Consider the following 14371-nt stretch of genomic DNA (forward strand, 5'->3'; position numbering starts at 1 on the left):
AGCCACATCTTATTCCCAAAATGCTGTGCTAACCATTGTCACTGAATGACGCAATCTCTCTGGTCACACACAAGTAACAAACACATATAACACGTAGCTCACTTACACGTAACACAAATATACATACAAGCACAACAGTTAAGCAACATTAGGCGTGGTCACCCACTGGATGGGTGACCAGTGACAGTACACAATAACACTTACTAATCACAAATACTGTACACAAATCACCTATACTGGAATAACTTAAAACGACAAAACACACAACAGATCACAATTACTACAGACCGACAGAGGAGCTCCGATGGGAGTACTGGTATCGGTACGCCACAAACTACCTATCCCTCCAAGATAGGTCGAGTATACAGATTACCAGGGGGTCTCATGGCCCAAGCATGTGTTCTCCTTTAGTGAAATTTTGTACAACGCCATAGCTGCCTCCATGAACCAGTCTCCGAATCATGAGCCTGAGTCAGTTACAGACTGAAGGCCGGGGAATGGAATAAATCTTTGCTTTGGCTCTCATTGCCAATATCAGCCTAATAAACTTCCACAATAGTTCAGCTTTTACTACTAGATGACAATGCAACAGCAACATCGAAACAGTGACTGATGGAGCAGTAGGGGGGGGGGGGGGGGATGGGCTGGGAAAAGTGTGAAAATGGAACACTCGCATGGCTTCTCAAAGCTAATGCCGTCTGAAGGTAACAAGAGTTGTAGGAGAGATCGGACAGGGAAGATGCTAGAGTAAATAGAAACAATGCCATACACAGCTGGAATCCCAGTGGTCACCACTCTACGATTTCACTGATGTGAATCCCTGGAGGAACAGAGTGCACATAAAAGGTATATTATTAAGCCACCGAGCAAGTGGTTGCGCGGTTTGTGTCACGTAGTGGGTTCAAACCCCGCTGTCAGCAGCCCTGAAGATGGTTTACCGTGGCTTTCCATTTTCACACTAGGCAAATGCTGGGGCAGTACCTTAATCCACGGTAGCTTCCTTTCTACTCCCTGACCTTTCCTATTCTATCGTCGCCGTAAGATCTATCTATGTCAGGGCGACGTAATGCAGATTGTAAAAAAGTATATCATCATCATCATCATCGTTATTTACTTTACAAAGGAAAATTTAATGTGTCCTCCTATTCAATACATGACTTAACTCCATCGTTAGATGGAGTAATAAATGTCAAACATGTTTCGACTCGTTTGAACCATCTTCAATAAAAAAAACGGGCTTAAAGTTATTTATTGTTATGTCACTGGTAAACACAGTGAGTGGTTGTTCCCAAGGAGATGCCGGTTAAAAAAAAAAAAAAAAAAAAAAAAAAAAAAAAAAAAAAAAAAAAAAAAGCAGAGGTAGAGATCTTAGATATTTTAAGGAGAGCTACAGGAACATAACATTAGCGGTATATTCCCTGGTTTCAGAAATATTCAGCAATATCTCGCACAGCACTGAATTCAGTATCAGTAAACTGTTTTAAGAAAGGATGAAAAATGACAAGTGATATTATTTAAGACTCCCCATACGGAGCAAGTTGGCCGTGTAGTTGACGGCGCGCAGCTGTGAGCTTGCATTCGGTAGATAGTGGGTTCAAACCCCACTGTCAGCAACACTGAAGGTGGTTTTCCGTGGTTTCCATTTTCACACCAGGCAGATGCTAGGGATGTACTTTAATTGAATCAGTTATTTCAGAAACCACACATGCGACATTTTTGGCGGTTTTGAGTTAGACTTGTATCCGTATAGAGTACACCAGGATGCATCATTTGGTACAGAAATCTCTACACATAATTTTATGAGTTTTGAACTTTCTGGTTACTGCAGCAACAACACATGTGTAGCAAATATATTATTTCTGCAGTAAATGGGAATTGTTTGTCATCATTGGCTACCCTGTTCTGTGACCAATAGCTGCTACCCTGACTTTACAATACATTGTTGAAGTTAACAGCACGCATTATTAGTATTTTTCATTATTTACTTGAGTAGTTCATTAAAATTACTTGGGTTTAGTTGTAGGGAGTGTCAAATAAAATTAATGATTTCTTCCTTTAGTGATTGCCAACGGCCGTAGCCGTGTTGAAACACCGGATCCCGTGAGATCTCCGAAGTTAAGCAACATTGGGCGTGGTCAGGAGCTGGATGGGTTGCCACGCGCTGTTGGTGGGGGTGAGGGAATGGAGGAGCGGAAAGGAACTGGCCACCCTACCGCACGTAAACTCCGGCTCAGGAACACCTCTGCGGAGGTTCGGACCTGCCTTCGGGCAGTATAACCCTTACCTTACCTTTAGTGATTCTGATTCAGAAGTTGTAGTAAATGAAGATAAATATCAGATAAATATCATTCGAAATGCAAGGGTGGAAGGTATTGTTTACAAGTCATATAAAGGCAAATATATTCCTGGAAGGATTCAAGATTCATAATTATGTGTGCAAATGTGCCAGCAAATGTTATTCCAGAGTCACAGAAGAAACTAAGACTGATTTATGGACTTACTTTTATTCCATGGAAAGTAAAAATGTACAAGATACATATTTACAGAGCCTGGTTGAGAAGAGTGTAAACGGAGGCGTAAAATGCCAAAACCTCGAGAAACAGAAGAGGAAGGTGAAGCAGGTCCTAACAAAGCTATTCCGGATTCTGGACGTAAGGTGAAGAGCCACTTCTTTACTTACCATATGAAAATAGATGGGAAAATCCAAGCGGTACCGGTATGTAAAACTACATTTATAAAATTGCATGGCATTACAGCAAATAAGAGTTCACAGACATTGTAATCTACTTGTTGTTGGGAACAGTCCTATAGATCTAAGAGGGATGAACAGAAGTGGCAATGCTATTTCTTGTGAGATTTGTGTAATGATTCATAATCACATTTCCAAACTTGAAGTTAAGGAGAGTCACTATGGTGGGAGACTGAAGTTTTATTTAAATGTAAATGTAAAGATTATGCATGAGAATGGTCACCCCGAATATGTAAATAAGGTTAAATACAGTTTCTACAGAAAATACTTAGAAAACTTTTATTATACTCGTACGTTTGGCAGACTACAAGTAGACGTGTGCAGCAAATGTGAAATTTTTAAAGCATGGGCGCCCGCAAGGGGGGGGGGGGCACTTGCCCCTTCCCCCCCTGGAATTCTAAAGATGTTGATGTTCAATTGTTTAATATCATACCAGATTATTTCATAAACTGAAATTACTGACAGTCATCTAGCATATGTTATAACTGGAAGTTTCTGTAAACAATTTAATGTTGCTGACGTTATATTGGTTTTTATATTCAAGAAAATTGTTAATGTGCCCCCCCCCCCCCCTGGAAAAGATCCTGCGGGCGCCCATGTAAAAGTAAAGATGTTATCCTACTCTTAAGTGACAATGTGGAAAGGAATGCGACTGCAGAAATGATTATTTATCGTAGACGTGCCAAGAAGTTCTACACTATCGGTACATTGAAAGCAGCACCTCAAACTGATGAGGATGATAGCTGCCGCCCTAGCCTTCGATTATAGGCAAAATCAACCTCATCCACTAATCCCTGTACAAGAAGTGTTTTACCTCCGCCAAGTGTGGGTCAACATATTCTGTATACACAACTTGAAAAATAATACAGAAGAATATTATGCATATCATGAGAAACAGGCTCATAAATCTCTCTATGAAGTGTATACCTTCTTATTGGACTACATAGAAAGCGAACTACCCCCTACTGAGAAGAAACTCTTGCTTTTTAGTGATGGGGCTGCAAGCCAAAACAAAAACACCATAGTTGTGAGTTTTATTATGTTTATATGACAGTCAGTTGGTTTGAATCAATGAAGCACTTTTTCCCTGTTTGGGGACACTCCTTCCTACACTGTGATCATGACTTCGGCAGAATCAAACGAGTTATTCGAAAGGGTAGAGAGGATGTACACTCCCGAACAGTACGGTGAACTCATTAAACGAGCGAGTGTTATGTAGTAACAGGTTCAGCGTTCGTGAAGTAGTGACCAATGATATTCTGTCATTCAAAGACCTCATATGAGTTCGTCTGGACGAGGAGTGCCCAAGGAAAACAGGGTGCCTTTCAAGATCTCTGCATTCAAGGCATTTTCTTACAGTTGCCAGAAGAACGGGAAAGTATTATCTGCGCACCTTTTCTGGATAGATTTACACCCTATTGCTGAATTGGTCGACCTCGGCAATCTTCGAGATTCGTACTGGCAACCTTTGAAACACAAACTATGAATCGCTTATGCATCGCTGTGCGACATCTGGCGTACACTTCTACGTACTAGTACTGTTGTTATTTACACAGCAAAGCCAAACTACAAAATTCACTCTAGGAATAAGATTTGCATCGAGAAATGTTATATAATGTGTGTGTGACACAGTTGTTGGCTTAAGATAACAAAGGTTTAGCAAAATTCATATCGATCGATCATATTATCGATTCAATTCAGATTTCATTTACATTCAGTTGGCAGTACTACCGGAACTGCTCCCTCCTTACTCCTCAAACCCGTACACAAATCTATCGATAAAAAGTGCGCAGATAATAGTTACCAATGCGTTAATTAATAGACTGTCAAAATACCTTCCGAACCCCCTTCTCTCTTGGCACTACAGCCCTTGAAGGGCCTTGGCCTACCAAGCGACCGCTGCTCAGCCCGAAGGCCTGCAGATTACGAGGTGCGTGTGGTCAGCACGACGAATCCTCTCGGCCGTTATTCCTGGCTTTCTAGACCGGAGCCGCTATCTCACCGTCAGATAGCTCCTCGATTCTAATCACGTAGGCTGAGTGGACCTCGAACCAGCCCTCAGGTCCAGGTAAAAATCCCTGACCTGGCCGGGAATCGAACCCGGGGCCTTCGGGTGAGAGGCAGGCACGCTACCCCTACACCACGGCAAAATACCTTCAGCTTTTCTAAAACAGCTAGTACTCCTCTTCCTAGCACGAAAGCATACCCCGAAGGAAAAGTCTACATTAATAAAAACAAGACAGAGGACTTGAAGGAACTGGAAATATACACTCGTGGCTATGAATGGTATTACAGTCAGATTCTCAATTAGCCAACTGACAAAGAACTGGTTCGTGCCATTCCCTCAGATGTTGAAGATGAAGACTAGAATAGTGTTATGGAACTGTTCTGATTTTCACGTTACTGTAGTATCCCTATAGTGAGTGAAATATTTGTGCCTATTTATCATATTCATGTGTATAAAATTTTAAAAAGTGTATGGTACTTCAGATACTGAAAAAGTTTTTTAATGCAGAAACAACACATGTGCAAATATTTTAATTCGTTTTTTAATTCAAAGCTGACCTATATCTTCCAGAGCCATTATGGTTGGCAAATGTCCACTTTAACATGTCCGTTTTTTTCAGATCTTGAAAACCACTATTGGTGGAATAAAACCTTTAGTTTTCTCAAAACGACAAAAATGCCACATGTGTGGTTTCAGAAATAGCCGAATCAATTAAGGCCACGGCTGCTTCCTTGCCAATCTTAGCCCTTTCCTATCTCATCGTCGCCATAAGACCTATCCGCGTCGGTGTGATGTAAAGCCGATGGAACCCAGATCATTAACACCATGTGGTTGTTCACCTGTACGGAAATCTAAGTGTATAAATCGAAACCTCTTACAGAAGAGAAACACTGCACTCGTCACGAGACTGGAAAAGCTCAAATGTATCTTCGAAAATGTATGAGCTTTGTTTTGTAGGACAAGGCTATCATTTTGGACAAATAGTCTACATATCTACGTCCATTTACTGTGTCGTTCGGAAAGGGCTTGCTTGTAAGAGGCGTCCCTGAGGTTATCGAACTCAGACTGAAAGCCCCATACAAATTCAGTACAGCAAATATGAATATATCCTATGAAGGATAATGTTATAAATCTGAATATTTTACATGTAATACGTATACACCCGAGTTGGCGATAACCGAGTGATATTCACACGTTTTTCATAAAGGCGCAATTTGTTCGAAATCACGGCTAATGCAAGTGTGATGTATTGAAATGAAAAGTCACGTCCCTGTGATTTAGGTTCCATGAAAAATAGTAAATTTAGTGACCATAAGCACACGATATTATCAGTCGCGCCAAGATTATAAGCTTGCTATTTTTAGTAGGTACTATTTTATACTCAAGTTTTTGTACGACATTTCAAGTTGCATAATATAAAATAACGAATGGGGATTCACTTTGCTGTTTTTAGTCTGAGAAGAACATGTAGTTTGGATGAATTTTTGCCACGCTTCCTTTCCGTCGTCCATGGTGAATACAGGTGTCAATCTGATATAACCTGTGTACAAAGATTTTACATTACTATCGCTTCTATTCTTAAAGCAACTTAATTCGTTAGTATTCAGAGATCATTGACAGAAGATGATCTTACCTAGCGCGCCTATAGCACTTAAAGGTACCACCAACCTGTTGAAACTACAAGTCTTGAACGTCCATTCCATTGAAATTAAACTTTAAATAAAGCCTCTTATCTCTCTGTATCGGTTCCCATTAACTATCACAGCTTGTCCGATGATGCCGCCTGCCCAAAAGCCATACCAAACCGTAGAGACCCTATTTTCTGAGTCATCGTGTAGGCGGGCGATACCCAGTCGTGTTGTCATCAGTCCGCAGGCCTACTTCATTCAGATGGTAAAGGTGTAACTATATTTAGGATTCAACGCTGAAAGATACTGGGAGCAAGTCTTTATCCGATACGCCATGATAGTCCACCTACCATTAAATGCTAAGATTATTCTATTGCTACTTTTTATGGACTTCTGGTCGCAAAGTATTTTCTCTAATGACTGGACTACACAGATCATTGTACCGATCTTGAAACCAGAGAAGGATCCAGAGGAAGCTGCTTCCTATCGAGCGATAGCTTTGTCATCTTGCGTCTGTAAGACCTTTGAAAGGCTATTAAAATTTAGACTAGAATGGTGGTTAGAACACAACATCTTATCTACCTCTCAATATGGATTTCGTAAATCAAGCAGCATACTAAATAATTTAAGCCTCCTCACAGCAGGTATTGAGATGACCTTTCTTGAGCAAGGATTTCTTACAGATTTATTCTTAAGACATATCAGGAGCCTACGATAGCGTCATTATATCAATTCTTGTGCGCAAAATACACAGACGGGGTCTGCCCGAAGTTTATCTTCGTGGGATTCATGCCTTATTTCAACGACGTAAGATATATATCCGTTGACGTGATAACTCACACTACGGACCACGAATAGTAACGAAAGGCTTACCACAAGGTGCCATCCTCAGTCCGTTCCTACACGTTCTGTATACGGCCGACCTAGACACCTTACTCCAACCAAACATTTAAGATCCTCCAGTATGCGGACAATATCTGCCTCTACGCCTACTCATCCTGCTTCTGGTTCACTCGATTATGGCTTGCATCCGGGAGATAGTGTGTTCGAGCCCCACTGTCGGCAGTCCTGAAGATTGTTTTCCGTGGTTTACCATTTCCACACCAGGCAAATGCTGTGGCTGTACCTTAATTAAGGCCAAGGCTGCTTCCTTCCCACTCCTAGTCCTTTCCTATCCCGTAATCGCCATAAGACCTATCTGTGTCCGTTCGACGTAAATCAACTAGCAATATATATATATATGGCTTGACGATGCAGAAAATTCTCTCTCCACATGGACATTTGAAAACTGATTCAGTCTCTCGGAAGCTACATCTTCAGTGGTAATAGTTACCAGGAAACAACAGTCAATTGCATCACCTTTCATTCGAATCGGTCCATATTTATTTCCACTTCAGACAACAGCAAAAATATTGGGTCTGTATCTAGACAGACGTCTGACTTGGGAGTCGATATATGAACCACGTAACAACAAAATTCGGACGTGTGCTCAATGTTCTTCGAGCTGTTACTAGCGCGTGGTGGGGAGCAGACCCGTCCACTATGTTAACTCTCTATCGTGCACTTCTTCGACCGGTCCTGGATTACGGAAGCATTTTCTTCGGCAACGCACCAAAATACGTTCTTCGTAAACTTGACGTCCTTCAGTGTCGGGCTATCATGCTCTGTTTAGGTGCTATGGACTCTTCACCCACGAGCACTCTCTTAGTCGAAGCCATCGAAATGCCACTTTCAATCAGACGAACGATGCTATCAGATATATTTTTCTTACTCCTAGCTACCCAGATCAACCATCCTCTTTCTACAGAAGTACTTATCCTTAGTAGATTAATAGATCCATATCAGCACTTACGAAATTGTCGAACTCCATTGCTGGTGACGAGTTTGCACGAACTACGTATATTTCCCCCCTTGTACTCAAGGGCACCTCAGTACCTGGATTTTGCTACGACTATGAGCTCATATCATCACCACCGAACACTTTCTCTATATCTGATGCAGTGATTTCAGGAACGAATATGAACACTACAGTCGAGGCACTCTTACAAACAGCTTGGTCCGAGTTCACATGCATCTACACAGACGGCTCCAAAACTTCAGGAGTAGGATATGCTTACTATTACCCATTAACAGCAGATACTGAACACCGGTCTCTACCAGAGCCAACCTCCATCCACACAGCGGAAATGCTAGTAATTCAAGCAGCTATACTTTATGGTACCTCACAACAATTCCAGAAAATTCTCATCCTAACAGACTGCTTCAGCGTGTTACAACGTTTAAAACAACCTGACTGGAGCACGAAGACCAATAAGTACATCACTGACATTCTGCAATTAGTGAGAAACGCAGAACTCCGAGGAATAACAGTTCACTTTCTGTAGATCGAGGGACATGCTGGAATCGAACACAATGAAACAGCAGACCACCTCCCTAAAGAAAGTACTCTACAACTGCAGCCAACTTACGAGCAATCCAACTCCCTTATACAGACTTTCTCCCCATTATCCGTATGAAAGCTCAAAGAAAATGGTAAATGGAATGGAATACACAAGATCTGCACAAAGGACGATATTATGCCACACTTCAAGCTAATATCCCTAACAACCCATAGTTCGACAGCATCGAACTTGTCAGACGTCACATTGCATCCCTTATACGCATGTGACTCGGACACGGATGTTACGCTGACCATCTCTACCGTAAAAAAGTGTTGGACTCCCCCACGTTTGAGTAAGACCCTCCGTGTGTCGCAAATTTAAACCACGTTGTATTTGTTTGTTCAAAGTACAGTGCTGAAAGAACAGTAATGTTCTCAAAGTTGATTAAAATTGGCGCTCCATTTCCAACCAGTGTGCCAGTTCTTTCTCCTGCCAACCAGAGAGTATACGCGAATTTAGCTGAATTTCTCAAAAACACTGATCTAAATAATAATTTGTGTCTTTCTCTTTTTGTACCTCTCTTACTTACTCAAATTTTTTAATTCATTTTCGTCAAGTTATAAAAAGTACAAATCATGATTATTGTGAGTGTCAGAACATCCAAGGAGTGTGTGGTGTGAACGAGAATGTCTCCAACCAGCGTGCCAGTTCTTCCTTCTCCTGTCAGAGTATAAGCGACTTCAGCCCAATTTCTCAAACAGTGTTTTAAATATATAATTTGTCTTTTGTATCGCTCTTATTATATCCGACATTTGTATTGATTTTAGTCACGTTAAAAAAAATATTGTGAATGTCGGAACATCCAGGGAGTTTATGGAGTGAAAGAAACTGTTTCTGGCGATATTTTCAGAATGCCATTTATGTCATTTCTTTCCTGTGCTTGTCATATATATTACTGTGTGACTTGTGACTTTTTAATGATTTGCTGGCTGTATGGTTGGTGGGACCAAAAGCCAAATTTTTTTTAAAAGTCGTTATCCACTTCCATGTCTAATTTACACACATTTGTGAGATCAATGATTTAAATTTCGAACAGCAAGTCCTTCAGCAGGACGGGGCTTCTCCGCATATCGACAATGGCAATCTGGCATTTCCACAGGAACTCTATCCGAATAGGGTCGTGTAGAAGGGATCTGCCTTTCCTTATCCTGCCAGAAGCCTAGACCTCACGGTGTGCGACGCTTTTTGTGTGGTATGGTAAAGAACTGCTTGATGTCATTTATTGATGGATACTGTACTTTTGCATCCATCTCTTGGAACAGGCCAGAGAAAAATGTACCTTCCACCGAAGTCCCAGTTTCATTCATGGCTGTGATAACATGGAAGCTACTGGAGTATGGATGGTGCTGAGTAATGACATTCGCAGCAAGCCAGTGCATCCGAGTGTTATGAATGATGTTGCTCATAGGGTTAGTCGTGCTACAATAGCACTGTCTGGTCCAATGAAGAAAGCAATGAAAAACTACTTTACTCTTCATCTTGTCTAGTATGCCTCATTTGGTACTGACATTGGTTTGTGGTTTTTCTATAACTGGTGGTGCTATTTGAGGATCCAGCCATCCTCTGGGCTGATGACCTAAGAGACAGACATGGTAAAGAAACAGTTTCACCCCGGTACAACCACATTCCCTTGAACTGCGTGTAAAGATCGAGTGATAACTGCTATAATTCAGATTACTTCTAATACCTTCTTTTTGCAACACCTTGTGCTTAGTGCTAAACAGAACCAAATAGTTTCTAAAGGGCAGCCTAATAATTTTCACTGCCGGACAATATGCATTCCTCTCACTTAATTCACTTTATAACACACAGGATATAATAGCGAAAAATGACGAGACACTTTTGAATAAATATAAGATTTTTCTGCTAGTGGCTTAATTTCACATTTACACATCAAGGTTTTCGGCGATGCAAAGATGGGAAAATGCTAGGAATGGGAAGGTAGCGGCCGTGGCCTTAATTAAAGTAGAGCCCCAGCATTTGCCTGGTAAGAAAATGGGAAACCATGGAAAACCATCTTCAGTGTTGCCGACTGTGGGATTTTAACCAATAAATAAGTTTATCATTTTAAGGTAAGAGATGAGAGATAAAAGCGTAGCTAATAATATGTAATTCAGAACTAACTGAATGTCTACTTAATGAATAGGGGCAGGGTTGTTATTTCCACTTGGCACCAAACCTTTGAAACCAAATTAACATTAGTTTGAATCATGCCCGTAGTAGCCAGATTTAACATAACATTTTCAAAGAGAATTTTAATAAAATCTAAGTGGGATTTAAGGATCTAATACCTCATTTGACCATTTACAAGTTTATTTCCTGGGTGTGCCCGCTAATAAAATATGTTCAGTTCTTAACCTGCTGGCGCACGGCAATTGAGTTCTGAAAAGAAATAATAATAATAATAATAATAATAATAATAATAATAATAATAATAATAATAATAGTCGTGGGCAGTTAAAGAATGTAACGCACACTAGATACTGGTACTAAAATGTTCTCCAGTGCTATTTTGCAACTAAGAATGCCGACACCACTAGTGAATTAAAACAAAGTCTTACCTTACATGGTTACTTTTTCATTTCTTTTTGTAATACTGTCTTGTTAGGTGAAACTTTGTCTCATTCCTCTCTTTGTTCTGTATAACCAGTTCTACTCTCTTTTCGTCTTATTGTTAGTTTTTCTAACGTTTGCTTTACTTCATTACGTCATGCACATAGTTAGCATTAGGCCTCTCAATGAACAAACCAGCTTCATTCACATAACTCACCCACTACAACAACCTCCTTGTAAACTGCATCCTCGGGCACGCTGTTGGGTGCACTGAAGTCTCGCATAACGGCTTGAGCCAGCGATCACGTTCCAAGACCTGCAAATAGTAATAAGTATGAAATTATAATATTTGAATGACTTATTTTAACGTACAAGTTTATAATTACACATTAGTTCAATCGTTCCTTGAATTAGTTTCCGAGAATAAAATATATTATCAAGTTTCAACATTTATCTATACAAAATGCAGAGTACGACTAACTATATATTATTATTATTATTGATCAATCATTTAGATCTTGACGCGCTGAGTGGCTCAGACAGTGAAGGCACTGTCTTTCCTGGCCCAAGTTGAGGTTCGATCCTGGCTCAGTCCGGTGGTATTTGAAGGTGCTCAAATACGTCAACACCGTGTCGGCAGATTTACAGACACGTTAAAGAACTACTGCGGGACAAACTTCCGGCACCTCGGCATCTCCGAACACCGTAAAAGTAGTTAGACGTAAAAACAATATTATTTATTGATTTAGATCTCCTTGGTCAACAGCCTAGACTCAAATTTAAAACAAATATATATAGTTTGAGTCGAGTCTGATGGTGGTGTGGTAGGGTACGAACTGATTCCCTCTACTCTCTAAAACCTACCTTGTAATTGTTACCACGTGTTAAATGAAGAGAGCTATGACAAAAATGGCCTATCTAGAAGACTAGAGTCGGCGCTAAATTTTGAACTATTCTCCTTGCAAAGAAACGAAGAGCCTATTTCGATACTCATGTTAGGCTCCGGCTTTTATTAGTTTTTTTTTTTTTCTTTTCGTACTTGTTTAACGCCGCTCTAACATATCGAAGATTTTTGGCGACGGAAGGATAAGAAAGAGAGGGTAATGACCGTGGCCATAATTAAGGTATAGCCCCAGCATTTGCCTGTTGTGAAAATGGGGAACCAGAGAAAATCATCTTCAGGGTTGCGACGGAGGGATTCGAACCCACTTATCTCCCGAATGAAAGTTGCACTCCCCTAACCGCACGGCCAACTCGCTCGGTTTAGGTGTAAAATGCATGAGTAATATATGACCCTGTAACGTACGCGACGGGAGTGTGAAGGACGAGTGCAGGTATAAACTGACTCGACAAGTACACTACAGCGTACCGTTACGTAAGTTGGAGTAATTGCTAAGAGGCAATATTCCTATACAGTTCTGAAAGTTCATGTAAGGGTTGTAACATCTAGCTTACGTGCATTTACTATTTTCGTATGGAGTTCGTGTAAGTTGAATAAATAAATACATAAATAGTGCTAGGATAGGAGAAAAGCACTGCGGAAGAGCAAATAAGGAGTAATTCAATTATTTACAAGGAATGAATGTGGGATAATTCAGAGAAAGAAACAACGCACGAAGAGTTTTGCTCCAGTTTTAACTGTGGCCCGCTACAGAATCAGTTTTGGTCTTTTGATGGGACATGCAATTACTCATGACGATATGGACAGGTGAGATACAGCTTCTTTATTTTTATTTCTAGCATACCGCATCATTTCGGCCAGTAAGGTGAAGAGGAAGGAGGGTGAGAAAAGGTAGTTTCATTATGACGAGATTCTAACCTACGCGCGATAAAATTGGTATGTAGCTACTGTATGTACCGGTACTGAATATGTTGATGGTAGTTCCAAGAAATGAACTTGATACCACCAAACAAGAAACCTTGTTCTCGGTTTTCATCTTGCTAAGTTCTCATATTTCCTTTTAAAAATAAGGGTAAATATTTTTAACGCACAAATCAATACGATATGAGGGGAAGATTTCGTGATACACTCATAGTTCTAGGACAAGATATGAGAAAAAAGCGTTAAACGGTAAATTTAACTTTTAAAGACTAGCAATTGGAAATACGGTACTACTTTCACTATCACATTACACCATCGAGACTTCAACAAACATGTAATGTCAGCTAAATTACAGTATCACACACCGCTGCTGACAATGCGTTCTTTAAACATAAACTGAAGCCGGCAAATTTCACCTGCTGATAAATTTGCTCATTATTCACTCATCACTATTACACGTTAATATTCTGATATACACACCTAAAACGTATTTAGTATCACACACGGGTTCAGAATTTTCCACAACAAAACACCAACTTATTACACGACGTAGGTACAAACTTCACGGAGGAATACAGAGAGAGCAACGAACGTCCGACTACCTCCACAGTCACTCGCCGAATGAGACTCCGTATCGCGTCGAGCCGCAGATAACCCTGCAGGCCTACTAACTCGGCCAGACCAGCGCAGCTCTGAGGGGCACTGCCAAGGATCACAGCGGCAGACTCATTCACCGGCAGTCGTAAGTTATCGCATGTGATCGACCGGTACAGCCAGACAATGAGTCAACCTGACGCTTTATTTATATGGGGCAGACCACATTTATCGGCTCTATAACAGCACTCATTAGTTTTAGTATCGAAGAGATACACATGTACTGACTGACATTTGCGTAGCGATCGCGGTCAGCGATAAAGGTTCCGTGATCGGATTCCTACACGGACGGTTGGCCTTTGAGATCGTTTAACCCTTTGGAAACTCAATAACATTCACATGTACACAAACCGAGAAACTTCTCGTAATATTTTGGAAACTGAAGTTATTGATAATAACTCAACGTACCTACGACATCGAGATCAGCAGTCTCAATATCTGGTATATTGGAAATATTTGAACATTTTCTCTTATCTTATTAATTTGCTTTACGTCGCGCCATACAGATAGGTCTTA

At 40.6% G+C, this 14371-nt stretch overlaps 1 protein-coding gene across 1 annotated transcript in view; it reads right to left on the bottom strand.

Annotated features, from left to right (window-relative positions):
* Nucleotides 1–13859, bottom strand: part of LOC136866385 (oxidative stress-induced growth inhibitor 1) — a 53779-nt gene extending 39920 nt beyond the window's left edge. The window contains exons 1-2 of the mRNA XM_067143288.2: nt 13682–13859; nt 11597–11695 (exon numbers count right to left, since the gene is read on the bottom strand). Of these exons, the coding sequence (XP_066999389.2) occupies nt 11597–11663 (67 nt within the window). The 5' untranslated portion in view covers nt 11664–11695; nt 13682–13859. The remainder of the gene's footprint in view (nt 1–11596; nt 11696–13681) is intronic.
* Between the last annotated feature and the right edge of the window lie 512 nt (nt 13860–14371).

Source organism: Anabrus simplex, chromosome 3 (assembly GCF_040414725.1).
Source record: "Anabrus simplex isolate iqAnaSimp1 chromosome 3, ASM4041472v1, whole genome shotgun sequence".
NCBI lineage: Eukaryota > Metazoa > Arthropoda > Insecta > Orthoptera > Tettigoniidae > Anabrus > Anabrus simplex.